We start from the raw sequence: 25,003 nt of genomic DNA, 5'->3' as shown, positions 1-25,003 counted from the left end.
TTTTCTACATTTGTTATTGTAAGGCTATAGTCATATTTTAATATGTGAGAGAACGGCAGTTCTCCGTGATTATTATCTCGCGCATCCGAATTTCCAGACAGTCCTACATTTTGTTAAACTGTGTAGGTAAGTTATAATAAATTGTATATTTTAATTATTATTAAACCAATCTGCAATTATTTGTGATATTAAGAACCATAATACTTTTCGTGTTCCTAAGCTACGGTTATTATATATTAAAAAAAAAACAAACTTCTTCCTCGAACAATATTATATTTAACGAGTCGTCCCTGACCACGTTACAGTATGCTGTTATTTAAAAAAGTAATGACTTAAAAAAAAGATAAAATAGTGAAAATAATTTTTTTTCAAAACCATTATTTTGTATCAATTTAAAAACGGCAATATTTCTTATTTCTTAATAAATTATTTAATTAATAATATTATTGATTATATTATTATGTTTAATTATTAAATATTTTAATTGTATTTGATAAAATTAAAAATTAAAAAATGTTTCCGATATATTTTTATTACATGAATGTTCTCTGTAAAAATAACTTAAGAACTTTGTATTACATTTTTTTAATTTTTTTAAAACATAAATATGTTATCATACATGATATAATATTAATTGGCCTACCTGTTTATTTGATTGTAATTCTAATACCAATTGCAACTTAGACACATTGTACTATCACATAAATTATGCAATAAGTAAATTTATTTTTTCACGCTTTCAAATTAATTCTATTAACTCCACAAAAAACCCATATTTATCTGTCAAAATGTTAACACTAAATATGAATTATACGTATAGCTCTGCTAACATTTAAATTTTTACAGGTAATAAAAAATAGGTAATACTATAATAAATTTTGATTTGTTTACTTGATAAGTTTTCTAGTTATATAAATAATACTCACTAAATTTTAATTATTTAACATTTTTACTTAAATAAGCGTATGTTAAGTACTTAATATTATATTATATTTCACTTTATATCATATGAAAATATAAAATGTACATTTTTATTACTCTAAAATCACTATACTTTACAGAATATTTGTAATTGGAATTTATTCCGTTTTTAATAAATTATAATTATTTGTACATGTTAATTGCATAATTTATAAGATTTTCGGATATGTCCAATAAAACCAAAGTTATTGCAATTATCCGTTTATCGTGAAATACCCTGTATAAAATATACTAATAATTAATATGTAATGTTTTTAGTGGAAAATATATTTTCTTATTATTTTTTTTTTAAGTTTAAACTACGATAAAATTAGGACAATATAGATTTATTTTTTTAAATATGTTATTATTTTTGGCTATATTATTATTCTGTTTGTTGTTAATATTTTTGTTTTTTACTAAAGGTATTGTATTATTTTGAACAATCGATTTTCTTGTGGATTGATCATGAATAAACCTAATAAAAATGAATGTGATTCCGAGGAAGCTGAAAATCTACAAATCCAAAAATCTACCATGACAAACATTCCCAATCTGAAAGGAGATTGGTTAAATTTTTACTTGTTATTATTGTTTTACATTCTGCAAGGATTTCCAGTAGGCTTATCCGGTAGTCTTCCAATCATTTTACAGAGTAGAAAAATGGTGACTTATAAAGAGCAGGTAACTTAACAATTAATATTTTCACGGGACTAAAACTATTACTATTAAATATGAAAGTTGTTTACTTACAAAAAATTATAATATTATAAGTAAAGACCGGATTTATATGTATTTTAAATTGTAAAATTTACATCCAAACATGCACTAAAAAAAGTTAAAATATGCAATACAAAAATGAAATTTGTTAAATTGTAATTTGATTTTTAATCATTAGGTAATATATTGTAAAAAATATTTTATCAAAATTAAATAGTAGATGCATTGGTGTTATAAATAGGAAAAAAGTACGATTTAATGTAGTATGTTAATTGGAAAAACAATAAGTTATCAAAGTATAATAAGATTAAATGAAATAGGTAAAGCCACGTCTCTGCTATAAAACTGGTACAACTAACCTAAAAAGAATTTTAGTATCTTATTTCCAGCGTCCGAATATTCTTTGAGTTGTAAAATATTTGATATTATATAATCGTACCTAAATGTTTTTTTTTTTTTTTTGTTCAACATATTTTTGGATCGTTAAGTGTATATTTGCAGTCTAGTACTGGTTATTTCACGTGTACGCGTTTTCACGTATTCACGTGAAATAAAGATTCGATTTATAAAACCTGTTGTTTAAAATTGCCATGAATTTATAATATTATTCACGTGACCCGTGAAATATTATATTCACGTGAATCCGTGAATTTGTGTATTCACGTATTTTACTGAGTTCTCTACTTTTATTCGTAAAACAAAGATGATTTTACTCATATCATAAATATAGATTAAATTATTTTAATAATAATCAATATCATAAAGTATAAATATTAACTAGATTAAGTATGCTCATCAAATAATAATAATAATAATTAATATTTTACTTTAGAAAAACCTAACCTATAGAGTAACTTAAGACAATTTTATATGAATCGACAATACATAAATAATAACATAATAATAAATTATTATAAATAAACAAACATAAACTATAGAATTGAAACTCTACACATAATATCTAATCTTTCGCCAAAAATATTGTGGTATAACATAATTAAGTTTGATAAAATTTCATTAAAACTTAAAAGATAATAAAGTTAATCGCTAAATTATAAATAAATCTCTAAAAAAAATACGACAAAATGAAGATGATCAGTGTTTAAAACAGGTTTTTGTTATGTAATATAATGTGGACAACCTTCTAGAAATCATTAGTTGAGAATTATTTCTTTTTCTAAAATTTATAATTATTTATTATGATAGAAATAATAAATAATATAAATTTTCATACCAGTTAAAATTATTCATGTGATTAACAAATGCACGTATATTAATTATACGTGTTTTATTTTGTTACATTCACATGTTGACGATATCTGTGTACACGTATGTTTGTATTCATGTAAAATACGATAGATACGTTTTTTTGTTAAAATATGCAATCATATGCAGAATATGCTCTAACGTCAGAATATGCAAAAATATACAGCATACAATTTTGATATTTAATCAATCAATTAATAATTTTTAGACACTAATTGAATGCATGTATATGATGTTGAAAATAGCAACATGCATTTTATGCAAAATCCGGTCTCTGATTATAAGGCATAAAGTGCTATAATTTTATGTGTTAATTTAGGCTCTATTTAGTATTGTGGTTTGGCCTTATGCAGTGAAAGTTTTATTTGCTCCATTAGTGGATTCATTATATTCAAAACGGATTGGTAGAAGAAAATCATGGATGATGCCTATTCAATTTTTAATTGGTATATATTTATGTCATAATATTTTATATTTTACTAAAGTGTAAATTAAAATTTACAAATTTTTTCAGTTAATTTTTAATATGATTTCTGTGTATATTGTATTAATTTAACATATTTTTTAATTGTTTGATTTATTTTATTTTTATCTTTAGTTAAAAAATATTCTGATTATTATAGGGATGATTTTAATGTATACGGCAAACAATATTGATGATTGGTTACCTGAATCAGGTAAATCAAACCTTACTATGATCGCATGTGTGATGTTCGCCATTAATGTCTTGACTGCAATTCAAGATGTTGTTGTTGATGGTTGGTCGTTAACTATATTAAAAAAGTTAGTAGTTTTTAAATACAAATCATAATTGTCAAGACTGTTTATAATACTAAGTTTAAATAAACAAAAAAAGTAAATAAATAATTTAAATCATAACAGGAAAAATACTGGTTAATATAGATAATAATAAGTTGTGTAAAGTGACCTTGTGTGGCGCGGTGGTTGATCTCAGTCATTAATGTGTACTGAGGTCTTAAACATCGGCTGGCATCGCTAGCTCTCGAATGGGTCATCACACAGGTTTTTGAAACATGTTTCAACCTTAAAAAACAAACCTTACAAAAAAATTTTACACAAAAAATCTACAGTTTCTATCTACAATCTACATCTAATGTTTTTAGTTGCAAGACTTGAAATAAGATTAATAAGAAAAAAAAATTATAAGTTGTATTAAGATTTATGTTAGTTACGACATATTTTAAGTAGCCTAAAAATATTATAAAATTGAATATAATTTTTTTTAATAGATTATATATTTTCAATTTTAACATAAATCGTACTTAAACAAGTAATTTTTTGTATTTTAAAGAAACTATGTTAACTTAACATTTAAAATTGTATAATACTGGTATTTGTAAACATTTGTAACGGAATATTTAAAATATATTTTGATGTTTTTGACATTACATATTATTTTTTTTATAAACGTAATGGTCTCTAATTTTATTTAAATATTTAAAATATTTAATTTGGTCAGTTTTTGTTTTGTATTCATAAATCATAATTGTTTATTTTATTTATTATTTTTTAATACGATTTTTCAATGTTATTTAAAATTTTATTTTTGTACAGAAATAACGTGGGTTATGCTTCTATGTGCAATTCTACAGGATTACCAATTGGAATGTTTATTGGTTCAGTTGGCCCGATTTTACTGGTATCCGAAGATTTCAGCAATAAATATTTTCGAGCTATACCTAACACAGGTGGTTTAATAACATTAAAAAGTATGTATAAATACTAAATGTAAGTATGTATTTTATTTACACTTAATTATTATATTTAGTGAATAAAATCATATTTTTTTTTATTCAAATGAGTTTTCTCGTAGTTATCATAATTTATAAGCCATTATCAATCAATATCAGTAGCAGCCATTGTTAACATATAAATTACTCTAAGTTAAAAAAAAACTTGAGAAAAATAAGAGGGAAAGTATTCTAAGTATAACCGATTTGCTGCAGTGCCGGCCCGAGTTATTATAGAGCTCCGGTCAAATTTTTAAAAGGCGCCTTTAAAAATGTAGCTTAAATAATATTTTTATTGTTTTAGACAAATTATTATTGTAGATGATTATATTATTATTAAACACTGTTATTAATTTAGTTAATTCTTTCAGTGCATCTATTATTTGTGAGATTTCATTTTTAACCGCATTAATAAAATCTATTCGATATTCTCATTGAGTCCTCACATAATGGCTTAATAGATAAAGATTTAATGTGTTTTTTTAAGATATACCAATAACCCACTGATGCAGAGAATAACACGTATATTCGTTGAATTGCTCTAAAGAAGTTTTTTGACACAATGGAACAAGAAACACTATTTTCAACTAATAAGTTTAGTAAATAACAACCACATGACATAAAAAAAGCTCAAGAATCGGTTCATGATATTCTTGCTTGTACGCCTTTATTTTTACCCTTCATATTCGCCCCGTTGTTATATCCCTGACATCTACTGTTACTTAATTCTAGTTTACAATTATACATTATTATATAGTCTCATAAATTTTTTCACTAGACGAGTCATTTATTGGTTCAAACATTATAACATTTTTTTTAATGCACATTTCTTATCTACGTCAAAAAACTTTTAAGTCAAAGAAAGTTGTTCAATGTGACTAATGTCCTGAGTACAATTCAACATATTACTATAATATTTAGCTTTTTTAACTCGATCTAGTATATTTTTTCGGTAAGTTTCTAATTATACAAATAACTTCATTTCGAATAATTTTTTCACGATAATGAAAATGTGTTTCATGACATATAACGTGTATATTCATACCTAACCATCGGCGTCAGATAAATTGGTACGGCAATAGTGACAATGATTATAAGTCATTGAGCCCCAAAGGTGTAGTCACGATGCGTGGTAATAATATTGTAATGTATATTATTATATTAGTTCATTATTTCGTTAACTAAAAAAAATTTATAAGTTTTTACAATTTTTTGAATACCAAATGCGTTTCTGGCACCCTTAATCTGGAGGCGCCCCGGGCGACCACCCGGTTCGCCCGCGTCTTGGGCCGGAACTGCTTTGCTGTATACTGTAGGAGTCGAGTACTCGAGTGTATTTCGTCATTGAGTTATTATTTTTAAAATTTCTGAGGATTTTAAATGTTGACCTTTTAAAATTCAAAAGTATTATCTAAATTAAAATGGTTATCAGGAATTAACTTTAAAGTTAAAGATCGAAACATTTTTTCTACTATAGGTCACAAATAGAATTGATAAAAAAAAAAAAAAATCATAAATAACTCAAAATTTACAGTTTATCAATAATTTATACATTAGAACATTAATAAATATCACTTATAGATTGTCATATAAAAGGAATTAGAAAAAAATTATCTCACTAAGTTATTTATGTTTAAAATATTGAAAATTATTTTTCAACAAAATTAAATTAATAAGCTTTAGAAAAATTGTATTTTTCATAGAAATATAATTTATAAGTTCTCATTTTTGTAATTATTTGGGTGATTCTTTTCATTAATATAATAGGATTACTTTTTTAGTGTATAAACCAATTTGTTTAAAGTTAATTTAAGACTATTTCTCACTAATCTTCACTTAATGTTTAAATTACCTTTTTTTTATATATGGTATAATTTTTGAAACTATTTTGAATCTTTTTAAGCTTAACATAAATATTTGATACCCCTTGATTTTTTTAGTTTTTTCTATAAATATTGATAAAACTTTTTTCGCTTGGATAAAAGGTTTAAAACACGCCTTAATACAAAGTTCCTCACAAATAATCAATAGTAAAACTTAATAAATCTAAATAATAAGTAAGCATAAATGTTTTCCATAAACATTTTTAATTAAAATTTTAACAAAATTTGATATTTAAACCAAGAATAACAATTTTAGTTATTTTGTTGTAATTCAAATAATTTTTTGTTTGATTTGAAACTTTTATTACGCATAGCTATTATTATAATTTAATAGATAATTTAATCTTAAAAAATAATATATATTTAATGATAGTATGTAATAATAAAAATAAATAAATGAATAATTACAATCTGTAATATAATTTTTGTACATTAAGTTAATATAATTAACTTAAATAAACAATATATAAAATGAGATAAGAAGAGAGGTCCGCTTGAAAAACAATTTTGAACGGAGACGTTCCATCTCTAAAAGTCATTAGATATTCAGCGTCACCAACAGATATCAATATAATAACCACTATAATTTATAAACAAACGTATAAATTGCTGTAATATTGTTAAAAATGTGTATGTTATACATTTAGAAATATATGAATAGTATTTTTATGAGATGTATCAATAATTATTTGATTTTTTTTTTTATTACCGTTTGATGTTGTTTCTTTATAAAATTTGATTTATCGAGCAGTGAAAAACATTTATCAGGCTCGTAGAGATTAATTTTTTTTTATATCATGTATGATATGATAATTAATTTTATTTAAATTTTAGACACTGTATTATTTTAGTAATGATCTTTATTATAAAAGATTCTTATACAGTGGAATCAAAGTTTTCATACTTCAACGGTGGATCAGAACTTTATTTAAACGAGGATCTAGGAAAATGTTTTTGAGTCTATGACCACTGATACAAGTCATAACGAGAAGTATATATGTTTAAAATACTTAATAAAATACCATTTTATATTTAAATTTTCGTTATTGGTTTTTTTAAATATAATGCGTGTATTATACTGTCATACTGAAATGTATTCAATTACAGTAAAATATAAAAATAAATGTTTTTCTGTATTTTTTTCTAGGTTTTATGTATTTTTGGAGTATTATATTTTTGTTGATTACAACATTGATTGGTTTATTTAAAAAAGAGAAGGATAATAGTTTTGAATTGGACTACAAAAAGATCAGCATTTTTCAAAATTATAAACTATTATGGAACATTTTAAAGAAGCCTAAAATAAAACTGTTGTTAATTGCTTTGCTGACAGCGAGAGTGAGTACTATTCAATTGCATAAAAATATGTTATTATATTTTTTGTAGGCATCAATAATACGTTATAAATATATTATATATTATACTATTATAGTTTGGATTTTCTGCAACCGATGCTGCATCGAATTTTAAATTAATCGATGCTGGGTTATCCAATGATGATATTATGTTAACAGTAACCGGCATGTATGTTGTACGATTTATTGTGCCATTTTTCATACCAAAATCCATTATTGGTCCTAAATGTATAGATCACTATCTTATAATGACACCAATCAAGTAAATAAAATAACACCTTATTAATTAGTTTATGTTATTAATCAGTAAAATGGCAATGTTATAAGATTTATTTATTTTTTAATTGTTATGAACTGTTATTAATTGATTTCAATTTGTGTAAGTAATTATTAAGCCGTATATATAATACTGATGGATAAACTAAACATGCTTGCTATAATGTCTTATTTAATAATGAATTTATTCTAAATTTGATTTTTAGAATCTTTATGTATACTTAAGAGGTATATTTTAAAATACTTAGATTTTTTATATCATATAAGAGGGCCTTCTGTAACAATACTGACAATACAGAACAATTAAAATTGTATTAAATTAAATAACATTTTCATTAAAATGAGTGGTTTTAATGTGTAATACAGAAATTGATATTATCGAAGGAAACTGCTTAAACGATATACAAAATTTAAGTATTTTAAAATCAAGTTATTAAATATGCTTAAAAATAACCGATCTCTCAATAAAAAACAAATTAATTTTGATTAAATTCATTATTGCATGAAAAACTGGAGTATCCTTAGTAAATCTCTATTTATAGCATATATTATAATTTATTATTTTATGGTTCATGTTATTTTATATGAATTTATTGTGTCGTTAGTATTATAATATTATATAATGTTCTATTGATCTAATTACAGTTTGAAACAATAGAATATCATATTATTTAGTTTTAAAAACGTTATTTCACTGGTTTGTGCGTAATTATAGTTGAGACTGTTGAGAGAAAGGTCGTCTTCCCTTAAGTTTCAGAAAATGAATTTTTATTGAAGTACTAATAATTGTAGTACTTCTCTCAAAATATATCTGTAGTAATTTTAATATTCTATTGATGCCTTTTTTATAGAAGTCCCGAAAACTATTATTTTATAGTGTATTAAATGTATAAACATAAGCCAGTAAATACATTTTTTTATTATTATTTACATTACACAAAAGTCATATTATTAAATTAAATTAATGCAGTAAAAAAAAATAAAAAAAATAAATGGTTAATTAATTACGTTTCAGATTGATTTGGTGTATTACGTATATGGTTTTGATTTATTACACACCGAGCTTAATAAATAATAATAAAAATATAAACATTCCCGTTTATTATTATTGCTTATTAGCATCGATTTTTGCAGTGAATGAGGTGAGTATCTACTCATATAAATAGACGTATGTTTCATAATATTTATGTGTATATTATTAAGTAAATTTAACAATTGTTCAAATTGTAGTATTAAGTCGAGGTGAGATGTTGTTTATATTATTATTTGATGATCAGTTTTTGTGATAAATAAACCTTGACATAGGCTAGAAGTAAAAAATGAACTAATCTTGTCTAATAATAGCACCTACAACTAAACAAAAAGAAAATTGAATAATGAATACCAATAAATATTTCGAGAATAACAAACCTATAAACTACAGAATAGGACCAAAATTATTATTTATGTTAATCGGAACAAAATAATGAAAAATTATATGTATTTAGTTATTATTATTTTTATTTTCAGGTGCTGCATTTTTTCATGCTAGTAGCATTATTCGCTTTTTTTAGTCGAATAAGCGATCCAAGGTTTGGCTGTACATACATGGCATTATTTAATACATTTTACTTTCTGGGATGGTTCATACCAAATACTTTGGTTCTAAAATTGAATGATTTTCTAACATTTAGTACATGTTCAAACGACATCCAAAACAATTGTCTTACACCAAATTTAAAAAACGTAAGATATGCTTATTAACAGGTTTTGGGAATTTTAGTACTTATAATTGTTAAAACTAGCGCTTAAAAAAGAACTTGAATACTGCATTATAAACACCGAAATAAGCATTTAAAAATATTAAAATAAGCAAAAAAACTCAATAAAAATAATAACCCAATTTTTTGTTATGACAACGTTTGATTTTTAACAATTTTTAAAACACGAGAAAAATGTCATTTTTTAAAATTTAAAACTATATACAGTAGAAACCGTTTATAATGACATTCAAGGGACTAGTCAAAATTGGTCATAATAACCGATTGTCATTATAACCAAAATGACAAAAATTAAATTAAAAACTCTTTTATATACATGCAATGAACAAAATATTTTATTACAATAACATTTTTAATGTGTTATTATATTATATTTATGTATATAAATCGTAAATTTAATTCATATAGAAAAAAAATAATAATACAATTTTTTAACATTTAATTATTATGTATTTATCAAATAGCTTATAAAGATATACAATATACGTTATTCTACGTATATATAGGTTTTCTTACTTTTCGCTATTAGTGTTTTCGCTGTTAAAATATTTCGCGATTTTTATTTTCGCTATTTTATTTTCACGATTTTGACTTTTAGATACTGTTATAAGACCTTCGATTAAATTAATAAAGTCATTATAGATAAAACCTTTTTCCAATAAAATCAAAAATAACCGTCATAACATCCATATAGTCATTATAATCGATACAAATTAGTATATTATACAATATAGGAGTTTTGTCGGGACTTGCAATCTAAGGTCATTACACCCGGTATGTCATTACAACCGGTGTCATTATAAACGGTTTCTACTGTAGTCCTTTTCCAGTATTTGTGAACATATTAATTTAAGTTGTTATCTTTATAAATTTTCTGAAAAATAAATTTAAATTTATATAAGAATAACCAGAGAAAAGTTAATTAATTTTATAAAAAAATGATTTATTTTTAAATACTTCTTATCTTCTTTATTCCATTGAATAATCAGGTATTTTCTGAAGTTAGATAGAACAATTATTTTTAGTCTTAATTTTATTATGAATACACAAAAATAAAATCAACAATAATTAAAAATTTTAGACTTTCGTCAGTATGGGATATGTAATAATTAAGCAGAGGTATGCATAAAAGCAAAAATTATTAAAAAAACTAGAAAAAAGAAATTTGTCTAAAAACCATCGAAATAAGCAAAAAAAGAGAACTTTTAAATTTCATATTTTGATTCATTGTAACATGATATGAGTTTTTCTAGTACTCTGCTAGATTTTATGTTAAGGCATAAAAATAAGCAAATAATGTTTGAAGTAGAATTAATGTTTAAATGTTTGATTAAATCTATATTTTTTATTTTAAACTGCTAAACGAACATCTAAGGTAATATTTCTACGATTTAGAATTGTTATATAATTATAATATAATATGGTTAACCTACATAATTGTAATTTATACAGGTATGTGCCACAAATGGAGGAAGTTGTAAAGTGTACGTGGACGGCTACTATATAACAGTTATCATATGTGTGATCATTGGATTGATATGGTACTTTTTGTTTAGAAATAAACTTAAAAATTATCAACCAATAAGAGTTAATACGTCATAAATCATTTGACAAAAACAGCGAATAAAAAAAAGCATACTTAAACAATATTTTTAACAACTATAAGTATCAACTATCAAGTATAATCTATGATATTTTAAAATTGATTCAATGAAATTGTTTTATTAAAAATGTTTTTTTTTTTTTTTTGTAATTTATTTTTTGTTGTACAATCTGTAAAATATTTTTTTTACAATAAGTATTTATTGAGACAGTAGTCGTGATCGAAGAAGCCAACCAGTGTTGGGAAAATCAAGCTACAGGTATACGAAAAAAAAACAATATATTTTTTATATGTTGTATGATATGATCATATTATATATTTCTAGTAATAAATATTATTTTATAATATTTAGTATATTTTATTTATACAGCTTGGAAAAATATAATATTTTTCGATTTAAAAAAAAAAAATATAAATGTTATTGAATACATATATTTTATATTACATGTAAATAACATTTATATACAGTGATGTATTGGTAAATAAATTTATGAGTATAAGTACATTGTACACACCTAAAAGTAGTTGAATAGGTATACCTAAAATTTCTCGCTTCACTTGAAGTATCTTAATGCTTATACTTTTCACGTATAAATGTATCAAAGTAAATAACTTTTAACTTGCACACTTTTGAAATTTAATTTTAATAATTTATTTTTTTTAGTTTTTAATGTTATTTACTAAACTATAAATATTTGCATAATTGTGAATTTTTTTTAAGTAAAACCAAAATTGCGATTTTAGTGATAAACAGGATATAAAAAGGTAGATTTTTAGTTTTGAATGTGAGTACTCGTATTCTGTCAATATAAAATTCAGTGGAATAACCACTATGGATGCATACATTTTAAACTTTCATAATATTGATGCTAATATTTAATATTTACACTAAAAAGCATGTACGCTCGGCAATTTTATAATTCCGAATTTCATACAGGGTCGAGGCTATTTTTGAACAGTGTAATAGTGTACTATGTATACACATTACACACACATAATAAAACTGTTGCATTACGAGTACATATTATAATCGCAAATTCTTAGTGTCAGAAAAACCTAACAATTGTATGATACACTTTGAAATCTTAAAAAGATGTTTATATACGTTTAATAGATTCTTATTATTACTATAAATTTAGGCAAAGCTTTGGTTAAATTTATTAGTAAAATTTAAATTGTATATGACCAAATTTTAAAGAAATAGTAATCATGGAAAAATTAACCATAAAAAAATATGGTCGTAAGGAATTAACCAAGATTATGACATTAATACAACCTTTTTAAAATTCGAATTATTTTTTAGAGTTTAGAGTATTTAGTGTTTAGTACTTACATTTTTATTATTTGATTAATAGAATCAAATTTTATTTTAGGTTACAATTGGCACAAGCGATAAATATTTAGGAATACATAAAATGTATAAGGTACATTTTAAAATGTTGAGTATGGTTAATTATGTTTTAAATAGCTTGTAACATCACCGACTGGTTACCTGAATTAAGAAAACCAAATTTAAAAATGTCATCTTATCAAAATATTGTGTTCGATAGTTGGGTTTTAACTATGCTAAAAAAGTGAGTATTGAATATATTTTATAGATACAATTTGATTATAGTATAAATTATAGGAAGTATTACTTTATTTTGAGGCTTATATTTTTAGAAATAATATGAGTTTTTTGTTAACGTGCAGTTCTATAGGAGCATTGTTTGGAATATTTTTTGGTGAAGTCCTGTATCAGAGGAATTCAGCACTAAATATTTTCGAGCTATACTAGGCACAAGAGGACTAACATCTATGAAAAATAAATATCGTGGAAACTTAAAATTAACTTTATTTAGCTTAATGAAATACATAAATATTAATTTATATTATTTAAATAAATTTTTCGTCATCCCTTTTCGGGCTTTTTAATGTTTTAGATTATTTTAGTTGTCCTAGTGAGTAGTGACGTTTTTAGTTGGGATATTTAAAAAGAAAAAGAAAAATCTAGAAGATGATGTTGAAAAGGTCAACGTTTTTCAGAATTATAAACTGTTTTAGAAAATTTTAAAGCTGTCTAATACAAAATGCTTGGAAATAATTTTTTTAGCAAAAAGGGTGAGCAGATATTTTAAATGATAATATTAAGTGTTAAGTGTTAAGGTTGTACAAAAGTATACATAAATACATTTTTCACATTATTCATTATATTTAATAATTATTACAATTAATTAAAATTAATATTTATTTTGCATATTTTTCATTGTATATTAGATTAAATTCATTACAACAGTATCAATATTGAATTTAAAGTTAATTGACGCTGGTTAATCTGAGGATGACGTTGTGATACGTGATTATAATAACAGTGATGTATGTTGTGAAATTTACTAGGTATTCCGATATTTTTATCCAAATATATTACGAGTATTAAACTAATGAGTTAAATTTAAAATGACACCATTAGGTAAATTAAAATAAATCTACGAAACCTCCAGGTTATCATCACTACGTGCTACCGTGGTATTTGAAGTTAAGTCTTAGGTTAGCTTAATATTTTCACGTCAAATATCTGAGTTATTGAGTCTTATATGATATTGAAATAATTTATTTGCATAGTAATATGAAGATTATAAATTATTATTTTATGTTCTAAATTTTCTCAGTACTATAAAATATCTAAATATTTAGATAAGATAATTTATTTCTAAATTTTGCAAGTTATAAATTTAAAATAATATACTTAGATACAATTTTTTAAACTGTTGACTTGTAAATTTGAATTTTATCGACTTGCTAAAAATCGAAGAAAAAACTCTTTAGTTAATATAACATTTTAGAATATTTTTTCAAAATAATCACAAAATTACCTTATTTTTTCCAAAAAAAAATTTCTTGGAATTGTAATGTTACAATTCGACAAATAAAAGTTAATATAAATAATGATAATTGGTTTACAAAGTTTCTTATTTTATTCAAATTAATTCATTTACAAGTAAATTATTACTTATTATCGGGAATAATTATTTAAGAGAAATATGTTTAATTTTATTGTTTTCAAAAAAAGTCAAAAAGGGAAAATAATATGTACCAGGAAAAGTGTTTTAAGCTAATAATAATTTTATGTCTAAAATAGAAAAAAAACACATGAAAAATAGTAAATGAACAACAAATATTTAGAAAAATCTATCATGTGACAAAATACGGCGTTTTAAAGGAAGGTACTAGACTAAAGAATTAGGAGCTGCTATTTATCAATATAAATATAATTTAACATTTTGTAGATGTGACTATGAACAAATACTATTTAAACAGTCAAACTATTAAACGTCCTTTGAATAACTAAATTACGAAATATAAAACAAAAATAACTAGCATATCATCACTTGAATCTCACTTAATCTAATTAATTTGATGTGAAATTCTATAAATACATTTTTAAGGGTCCTCATGGAAATACAGATAAATTATTAAATTATTTTGTACATTTTTTTTTTTTTTTTAATTTGATTCAGTATTCAGTCATAAACTTAACATTGTTATTTTTTTACATCTTAAAAATACTTAATGCATTTTAAATTATTTTGATTTATACTGATAAGCGATAAAAATTAAAATGTTTAAGAACCTTACTTCTGATATTATGATAGATAGTTGTGATAATTCAAATGAATATAAAATATAAATTAAAGTAGTAAAAATAAGTTATAAATATATTGAATAATATTAAATTGATAAATAATATATAAACATTTTAGGACTCTTTGGACTACCGTTAATTTTGTGTCAGCATAACTATTATTATAGGTATCCCACTTTTTACTATTCTATACTTATATATAAATATTATATTTATATCGGTTTTATGATAAATAGAAATATATTAATATATTATTCTATAATAACATTTAAAATTTGGTCATTATTTAACACATTTTACATAGATCCGCCTGAAATATCGAACGTAAATCTTAATTAAAAAATAACCGGTCAAGTAGATTTTCACGTTTTCATATACGTTTTACATATCTACACAATGAGTAATATTTATTGGTATTTAACATAGACCGATGAATTCCGCTCTCCAGCCTATCGTCAAAAACGTTCAATATTTTGGGAGTGTGCGGTTCGGAGCGCACGCGGTGAGCAAAAAGTACTACGAAAATCAACGGCAAGGACAATAAGCTAGCTGTTTCGGTCGCGGGTCACACTCCAAAATCGGGAAAAGTGTACACGCGAAGTGAACGCGAGCGGACGATGACGCGGGCGCCGTTGCAGGGGTTGCCGTTTACCTCGTTATTCGCGCCGCCGCCCTGCAGAATCCTGCGATATCGCGCGCGCAACAGGCGGTCGATCCCTGGCCCGGATTCGATAAACAGTGCACAACGCGTAAACGCAGTCGGTTTCAGTCGCACTCGTCGCCGCCGCCGAACGGTTTGGCTGTTGTCTGGACGCATATCTGCACGGGCGGACGGCTCAGACGCGCGTCGACCGCGTATTGTGCGCGGCGGCGAAGTCCTGATGTGCGACACTGTTTGGGCCGGATGACCGGACGCGCGACCGGATTCTCGTCCGGCGCTCAAACGCAACCGCATCTGCACCCATCTGCCGGCCACGCAACCGTTCGCGTATTTCCCGATCCTAGTACGTTTCAGCGCGGGGGGCGGAGCCAAAACCTCTCTGCATAATGTATACATATTTTTACCGATCCTAATCTAATTCAGCGCGAGGCGCTGAACCCACATAGGGTTCGTAATTATGATATAAACACTTAAAGCAAATATAATATTAAATTATACATAAATTATTTTATTATCAATATTTATATTTATGTTTATTTATCAATATATGTCACATTAATAGATAATATTTGTTATTATTCAAAAAATATAAGTCTAAAAAGTATAAGTATAGATACTTGAAAATTTCACCAGTTAGGGTAGATTGGCATTTTCTTTACATGATTTTATTTTAAAAATATTTATATTTATGAATATATGTCAATATATATATTATATTATAATTAAGCTGTGTTACATGCAGTGTTATTGTAAAAAAAGTGTAAAATGTATAAAAAATCATAGATTATAAAAATAAAAATCACAGGGTATAAAGATAAAAATGTATAATATTAGTGATGTGTTGCATTGAGCTTATTTGCTTGTATATTTGCTCCTAAATTTCTTTTAACTTTCTTTTTTTTTTTTAATTGAATTGTCTCGACTTTAGATGGGCGCCCTGCTTGAATACGTTTTGATCCTTTTGTGAGTCCAGCTCTATCTTTACGACGTGCGATTGCAGTAGGTTGTACGCTTATATTTTTTTTTGTGCTCCGCTTACCCAAATTCACTAAAAGAGTTGATAACTGAGCAGGTGTTTGTATTTTTGCCAAATTAGTATTAGTTTTTTTTAAAAAATTTAACATAGAAAAATCTTTGTTAGTTGTGATTAAATCGCAAATTGAGTTAAAATTATTTTTTAATTTTTGTATTTCAGAATCATATTGTGCATTAATATCCAATATATTATCTTGATCAATGTCGTTTTTTTCAGAAATATTTAAATCAGTTGTATTATTTACATTTGATGCGGTATTCAATTGATTTAAATCAATTAATTTATTTGAGTATGTCATATCACCGAAAAAGGTTTCGTCTAGCTTATTTAAATCACCGAGAGCAAGTTTGGCTAAACTTACTCTATCAATTGTTGATAATAGTGGTGCTGTATCAATATTTGAATATTTTTCATGCACAGCACAAAGGTGCTTACAGAATGCTCCTCCTTGACCTTTAACGCATTCACACATATTAATATCCGAAAAAACAGTATACTTAATTTCTTCATTTGTCGAAGACTTAACTTCGTACATATTAGAAGTGAGTTGAATTATAATTAAATTTTTTGCAGCATTAACAAATTTCGAGTAGCATAGTTGATTTTTTGTAGTACGTTTATTAGTAAAATTTATTAATCGTACTTTATGATATCTTTCAAATACCGTGCTAATAAAATCCGCTAAGGCACACATATTAAATGCTTTACATCTCTCAAGTACAATGTCTTTAAATATTCGAATTGAAGCTTCAACAATATTATTTGTGTTATTCCCTCTTGTTGGCAATTTAGAACGAAAACACAAGCACCATTCCGTATTTCTTTTCCATAATTTTTTCTACGTAATTTAAATAATTAATATATTTTTTTGAACAATTATCCATTTTAAGACTGTCCATTTCTTTAATACATTCATCCTCATTTGTGGCATACATAACTTTTCTAAATATATTTATTAAATGTTTACGATCATTGTTATGGATTTGGTGACTACTGTTCCAAAGCCAGCGCCAAACTGCTTGTAATACATGGAATGCGCATAAAAGCAAGGTTGATTTTGGAAAACATGCTTGCAATGCTTTTCTCTCTGCAATGCTATCGTCTGTCATAATCACGTTTGGTTCACCTCTTCCATTAAATCCATTGGGGCCAATGAGTTTTTTAAGAAGTTCAAATGCTGACATATAATTTTCCTGGCTTTGGCCAGTATGAAGAACCACGCCCATAGGTATGCCCCCAATTTTGGATGACCCAAAAAAAAAATGTAACAACTGTATTTGTTTGGTCACATGATCCACTTGAGTCGACAAAAACGATATCTTTAGAAAAGTCCATTGAATGAGATCTCCTCATAATTGGAGTAATAATAGCAACATTTTGTTTTTCTTCGTCAATTAATATTTCAATATCAATTGCTTCATATACATTTTTTTTTTTTTTTAAAACTGTATACATACTATTAATTGTTCTATCACCAAAATGTAACTTCCTAAAATAACAATATTTAAGAAACTATAGTTAAAAATAATATTTTTAAAAAGTTTTAAAAGTTATTAAAAAACATTATTTTAATATTTGAATAATATTTTTAAAAAGCATTTTACACTATTCTGCTTTATACCAAAATTCTGTAAGTTAAACTGATCAATCATGTTTAATATAAATTTATACCTAAATAATAAAATATTTCGATGTCTCTCTTATTTTAATGAACTAAAATTTACTAATTGATAACAATTTGTCATTATATTAGTTACTATTGTTCCTTAAAAAATAATAATAATATTATGTGACTTACCGCCATTCGTCATGTAAAGTGTAAATTTGACGTGTCCTGGGATTTATTTGTGAATTAGCTAGGGTTTTTATGAATGAAAAATCGGCCATTAAATCGTCGTCACTAGCTAAATTTAATTCATGAAATTCTCGAGCTCCGGCAGGTGTCATTCCCATATTAAAATATTCAAAAAATTGGTCTTTTGTTTTTTGGTTCACTCTTAAGTAACTGAACGCCTCTCCAACATTAATTGAATGTTGATGTTCAAAATTAATCTGGACGAAATAACAATAACATAATGGCGTATTAATTAGATTGTTTATCATACTGTATATTATTATGTTTATCTTTATTGTTCTATAAATTATATATTATAATAATATATTAATTTATTAAATCCTAATATAGGCAAAAGGTAAATTTTTAAAACTAAATTATTCTCCTACTTCCTATTAAAAACTTCTACTATTTATTATTATATACGATATTTAACCTATATAGGGCATATGCTATATATATTATATTAACTGTATTCTTGATAATATAACTAACAGATATATAAATATATATATAATGATACAGTAATGTAAATATTCTATATGATATATTGTATTGTTTAAATATATGTACAATATTATCTCTTACCTTTATTTCAGTATTTAAGCCATCTTTTAACAAATTATCATTTTTGATAGTATCCTTTGTAATTTTTTTGACTAAAATTGTAATAGTAGCATCACATTTCAAATTTCGATTACGTGTTTTCAATTCAGTGTGTTTTGATTTATTTTTTTCATTATGTTGACACTTGTATATTTTTTTTAAACAAAAATCTTTTTGGATTTGAAATTTGACGAAACACAATCCAGTTGGTAAACGTTTCTTCAGAAAACTTGTTAATCCAATCTTGAACTAGTTTTGATAAATCATTATTTATATCAAAGATAGTCCTCAACACGGCATTAAAATTTTCACAAGTTTTAATATCACTATTTAAAACAACACAAGATGTATCAAACTTAAAAAATTGACTTACATCCATTTTTTTTATAATAGAGTATCTAATAACTATATAATCATCCACTTTCAACAATATATATAAATTAAAATTACCGCAATAAATAGGTATATATGCCACATGGAACGTTGTGAACACACTAACCGATATTTACAATTTTATCTTATTTGGGTAAATTTTACAGACGAGTTTGATAATTTTCCTCTGCACAAAAACTATTGCTATAATAATCGTTTTAAACTTATTATAACTGATAGTAAATAATATAAAAGATAAAATTTGGTAGAAAAAGGTTGTAATGATACTACTATAGTACTATATAGTAATATCTATACTACCTAGTACCTATCTATAGTGTTATTACTATCTAAAGTCGAGACAATTCAATTAAAAAAAAAAGAGTGATCAAGTAGGTAGGTATCTCTCTGCTATACGATAAATTATAATTTGGAACCTACTAAAAATACAATTTAAAAATATTTTATAAAACTAAAAAACTGATGTTATATGTATACATAGGTGCTGTTGTATGGATCACTATTATATATAGGAGTGCTAAAATTTGAATCCAATGATAGGTAGGTATCATTGTAATCGAAAAACGATTCTGAACGGAGATAAAATGTCAGTCTAGAATATATTATATTATATAATATTTAATTATTATTATTTAATTTAATATAATATATTTTCAACTTTTTGCTATTACACAAATTTTTTTATAAATTATAACTTTAAAATAATTTGCAAATATTCATGATTTTGATGAATTTTTTGTCATTATTTGAACTTAAAACGCTAATAAAAAAAAATTGTGTCTATGTATTCTTGTAATTTTTGAATATTTATAAAAAAAAATATAAACAAAAACGAATATTTCAAATGCCTATAAATAGGAGCATTAAAATAAGTGAAATATTTTTACACTTTTTTTACAATAACACTGCATGTAACACAGCTTAATTATAATATAATATATATTGACATATATTCATAAATATAAATATTTTTAAAATAAAATCATGTAAAGAAAATGCCAATCTACCCTAACTGGTGAAATTTTCAAGTATCTATACTTATACTTTTTAGACTTATATTTTTTGAATAATAACAAATATTATCTATTAATGTGACATATATTGATAAATAAACATAAATATAAATATTGATAATAAAATAATTTATGTATAATTTAATATTATATTTGCTTTAAGTGTTTATATCATAATTACGAACCCTATGTGGGTTCAGCGCCTCGCGCTGAATTAGATTAGGATCGGTAAAAATATGTATACATTATGCAGAGAGGTTTTGGCTCCGCCCCCCGCGCTGAAACGTACTAGGATCGGGAAATACGCCAACCGTTCGGGGTGGTGTGGGGTGGGGGTGAGGGGCCGACACCGGCGTAATCCTGTACGACTCGCCGGAGACGGATATACACGGCGGCGTTGTTGTGATTGATATATATATGTAATATTTTGACCCGTGATCGTCTTCCGAGTTTCGACGCCGGAACAGCGAGCGTAGTCGATAGGGCTGCGACGGTGAAAAGTGGAAACGCTCCGAGCGTACGGATCGGATCGTCGAGGGCCGGTAACGCGTCAGTCCCCGCATAGGGTCCCGGTGACCGACGCTGTAAGAGTGTCGCCGTCGGCAGCTAACCGGACGGATGTCGCTGCCGGAAAACCGTTTCCGGGCCACCCGCGGCTTGCGCAGCGACACGTAAATGTCGGGTGGCAGCCGGGTCTTGACCCGTTCTTGTAGGCACGTCGATGTCGATGTCGTCACCACTGACGTGTGGTGGCCAGCGGCGTCCATCGCGCGTTTTACGATTTGGACAGGAAAGTCGACGAGCGCGCGATACTCGGTGGTCCTGTTCGCTTTCGTTTTCGGCTTTGAATGAATACGACAGCCGAGGTGGCCGGGGCCGCGGCCCACCGATCGCACGTGGCCACGGGGTGTCGGTGGACGGTGTGGCCGTCTCGCGTAGTCCGTCCACGTTGGACAGTCTCGTAGCTGCAAGACGCCAACGAATGACGGGGCACGTTCGATATATATATATATATATCTTCACTGTCCATTACTATAGACTACCACAGAATCGACGGCCGCAATGAAATGTTATTTATTATTATTTTGTTCTATGATTTTTTTTTTTTTTTTAATCAGTACCAACTTGAAACACGATAGTTGAATCATTCAAATTACATATCAATCGTTTTTAATTTCGTTGGTATATATATATTACTCTCGTATTATATTTGTTTTTACATCGATTTTAAATGCGTTACAATGAAAAATTTATCGAATTTGTTTGTTATTAAAAAGCTTGAACGCGATTTAATCATCAATATCAAAATATTTCGTACACCACAATTACGTAATTAAACAATTAATTGTTTGCCGTATAAATATTAGTTATGTTGCAGACATCTAACAGTACATCTATGAAATATTTTAGTTATGACTTTAAAAATTTAAGTAAAAAATATTTTTTCTTATTTATTTGCTTTATTGTCATATGTTCGTGTAACACTTATAAGTAAGTCACCAATCTTGACAGTGGTTTTGCTACCGGATAAAATACATTTGTGTCTCATTCACGCATTACGAAAACTTAAATTAGCAAAACTAAATACTTAAAAATACAAATGATTTACTTGACCTGTTTATTCAAAAGCGGTATAATAACTAAGTGTAATCACTAATTTAAAAATGTTATGAGAGAAGTGGCTTATTGGACTTTATGTTCCAGTTGCGTAATTATTACAGTAGATAAGAGTGTCATATTTAACCTTTCCTCCTCCTCTGGCCCATTCATCACAAGAGATTTTTTTTTATAACTGACACATTAGGTTGATGTATTAAATTCCTATTAATAAAATAATAACATCATATTATATAGAAGTATCATTACTTACCATTAAAATATATTAAAAATACTACTGTATAATTGAATTCTTATGCAGGCTGCCAATAACTGGGATTTACATTAAGCATATGTTTAACTTTAAGACTGAGATTTTCCGAGATGATAAAATGATTATACTTAAAATTTATATTAAATATCAATTTATAACATGTATGTTTCAGATTAGTCTGCAGTATTGTTTATGTGATTTTAATATGTATATCATATGTCTAATAAAATACATTTAGATAATGCTAATATTAGTATGTCAAAATATTAGTGATATCAGTATATTAATATTTAATATTAGAATTTGTATATTTCATAAATCATGTAAATTAAATCAATTTATGTTAATTACGTATTAAATAAAATTTATAAATTACGGCTGGCTACTAATTCATTTTTTTGTGAGATTTTCGAGTAATGAATAAGCAATATTTTAAAAAATTGCTTATTTATGATTAACTTATTAAATTACTATTGTGACTGATGAGTTTAGCACTAATTAGAAACTGTATATTTTACATATTTTTTTTAATCATTTTTATTTAATTTAACTCTTTTTGTAAATATAAAATACGAATAGAGGGAGTTGTAGCGTTGCTCTGGTGTATTCAAGGGTTTCACTTATGTCCCCTCTTATTTGTATTATTTATTAATGATTTGCTTATTATTTTTGATTGCTTGGATTACATTTTTTTATTTTCCGAGAATGTCAAAATTATTTTCAGTTATTAAATCTCCAAATAGTGCCTTAAAATTGTTTTCAAATTTGGATAAATTTGTTGATTGGAATCGTGTTAATCGCCTACTATTAAATATAAATACGTGCAACGTTATTACGTTTTCACGTATAAATAATATTATCACATTCGATTATATGATTTATAATTATTCAATATTAATTTACTTCAATTCGAGACTTAAGGTTTTTCATCCATTTAAACATGGAATTTTTTATCTAAATTAATATTTTTATTACAAAAATCTTTAAGATTTTGGAATTTATTAAAAGACAAAACGATTAGTTTTAAAAATATCAGCGCTTTGAAAACTTTAAAATAATGTAACAAAATAACGGCCGACACAGCACTTTAGCCGCCGACGAGTTGCCGCCATCGTTCGCATCGACTTCCTTTTACCGGGATCGATCAGTTCTTATATTATTATTTACGTGCAATTTATATGTGTTATTGAGAGAACTTCTTGATAATCACAGCACATTTATATATACCTAATATCGATTGATAGTAAATATTATACTTTTATTATTTTTATTTTATAAACCGGTGTTTGGTATTATTTATATTATAATTTATAGGTCACCCTACTTGTTGAACCAACTGCCAGCTAAGAGCTCGACAGCGTATACAAATTTTTGATATGTTTTTTTGATAAAACTATTAATATCTATTTTACTATTAGTAATACAGTGGATTGAAATGATTTTTTTCGAAAACATTGTGTTTGTTATTACAATAATAATATATATATATATTTACACTAAATTATAATATTGTTATTAACTTTTGAGTTAACATTATTACGTTATTCGTTTTTGAATTACGACAAAAAATAAAAATTGTTCAGGAAATTATACGGGTGAACATATAATATCATAAAGATTTGAACTTTACTGGCAATAGACAAAAATACAATATATTGGCGTCAGTTAAAATAACAGTATGGGAAAACAATAACTTGATGTAGTACAATATTATATACCTATTGATTATATTTTCAATTTTTCAATGTTTTGGAACATTTTGAGAACTCGTTGTAATAGTGTACTATTGTAAATATAGTCTGTATTGACTGAATCAATTTTAATCACGTGCCATCGCATACAACGCATTTTTACATAACGGTATATTTTTTAACATCGGTGATCGAATATTATACTTGCATCGTTTATTATACCCTATAGGCCACTCGCTATTATACGTCGCAAATAGATAAAAACAATTACTATACTTAAACACATACGAAACGTTAATTTTTTTATTTGAGTACCTTACTATTTATAATCATTTTTCTTCTGCAACAATTTTGTTTTATGTATATTGTATTCAAAACTTGAAAGAACAAGTAAACGATGATAACATTGTTTTGATTTTAGATTTTGGCATTCACTATGTACATTTTTACGCTTGGATTTTTCTCTCGGATATGTGACTCTCGTTTTGGCGGTACATACATGACGATGCACAATTGCCAATTTTGGATTGGTTTTAACAAATAGTTTGACATTGCGAATGGTTGACGTGTTAACGTTTAGTAAATGTTCAAATGACGATTTTAATAACTGTTCTACGATAGAATTGAAAAACATGTGCAAAAAAAAAAATGGAGATTGTGTCAGTGTTGTAAATGGTTACTACGTAGAAGTTGCAGTGTGCAT

At 25.8% G+C, this 25,003-nt stretch overlaps 1 protein-coding gene across 3 annotated transcripts; it reads left to right on the top strand.

Moving 5' to 3' along the window:
* Nucleotides 1-53: 53 nt before the first annotated feature.
* On the top strand, nt 54-24,997 carry LOC112593805 (acetyl-coenzyme A transporter 1-like). 3 transcript variants are annotated; one of them, XR_003114615.1, is made up of 12 exons: nt 54-122; nt 1,386-1,644; nt 3,266-3,392; nt 3,570-3,729; nt 4,522-4,676; nt 7,728-7,918; nt 8,013-8,197; nt 9,227-9,353; nt 9,721-9,936; nt 11,424-11,833; nt 12,948-13,148; nt 24,722-24,997. XR_003114615.1 is itself a non-coding variant. In XM_025338354.1 (10 exons), the coding sequence occupies exons 2-10, from the start codon at nt 1,429-1,431 to the stop codon at nt 11,571-11,573; spliced, it is 1,527 nt and encodes a 508-aa protein (XP_025194139.1). In that variant the 5' UTR covers nt 60-126; nt 1,386-1,428; the 3' UTR covers nt 11,574-11,900. The 3 variants fall into 3 exon arrangements, 1 of the variants encoding a protein (XP_025194139.1); XR_003114614.1 differs by having other exon boundaries at nt 60-126; XM_025338354.1 differs by lacking the exons at nt 12,948-13,148; nt 24,722-24,997 and having other exon boundaries at nt 60-126; nt 11,424-11,900.
* Nucleotides 24,998-25,003: the final 6 nt, after the last annotated feature.

The sequence above is a fragment of the Melanaphis sacchari genome, unplaced genomic scaffold (genome assembly GCF_002803265.2).
Source record: "Melanaphis sacchari strain LSU unplaced genomic scaffold, SCAv2.0 Contig20_pilon_pilon, whole genome shotgun sequence".
NCBI classification, from domain to species: Eukaryota; Metazoa; Arthropoda; class Insecta; order Hemiptera; family Aphididae; genus Melanaphis; species Melanaphis sacchari.
The sequence above is the reverse complement of the archived record's forward strand: the minus strand, read 5'-3'. Positions and strand labels throughout refer to the sequence as shown.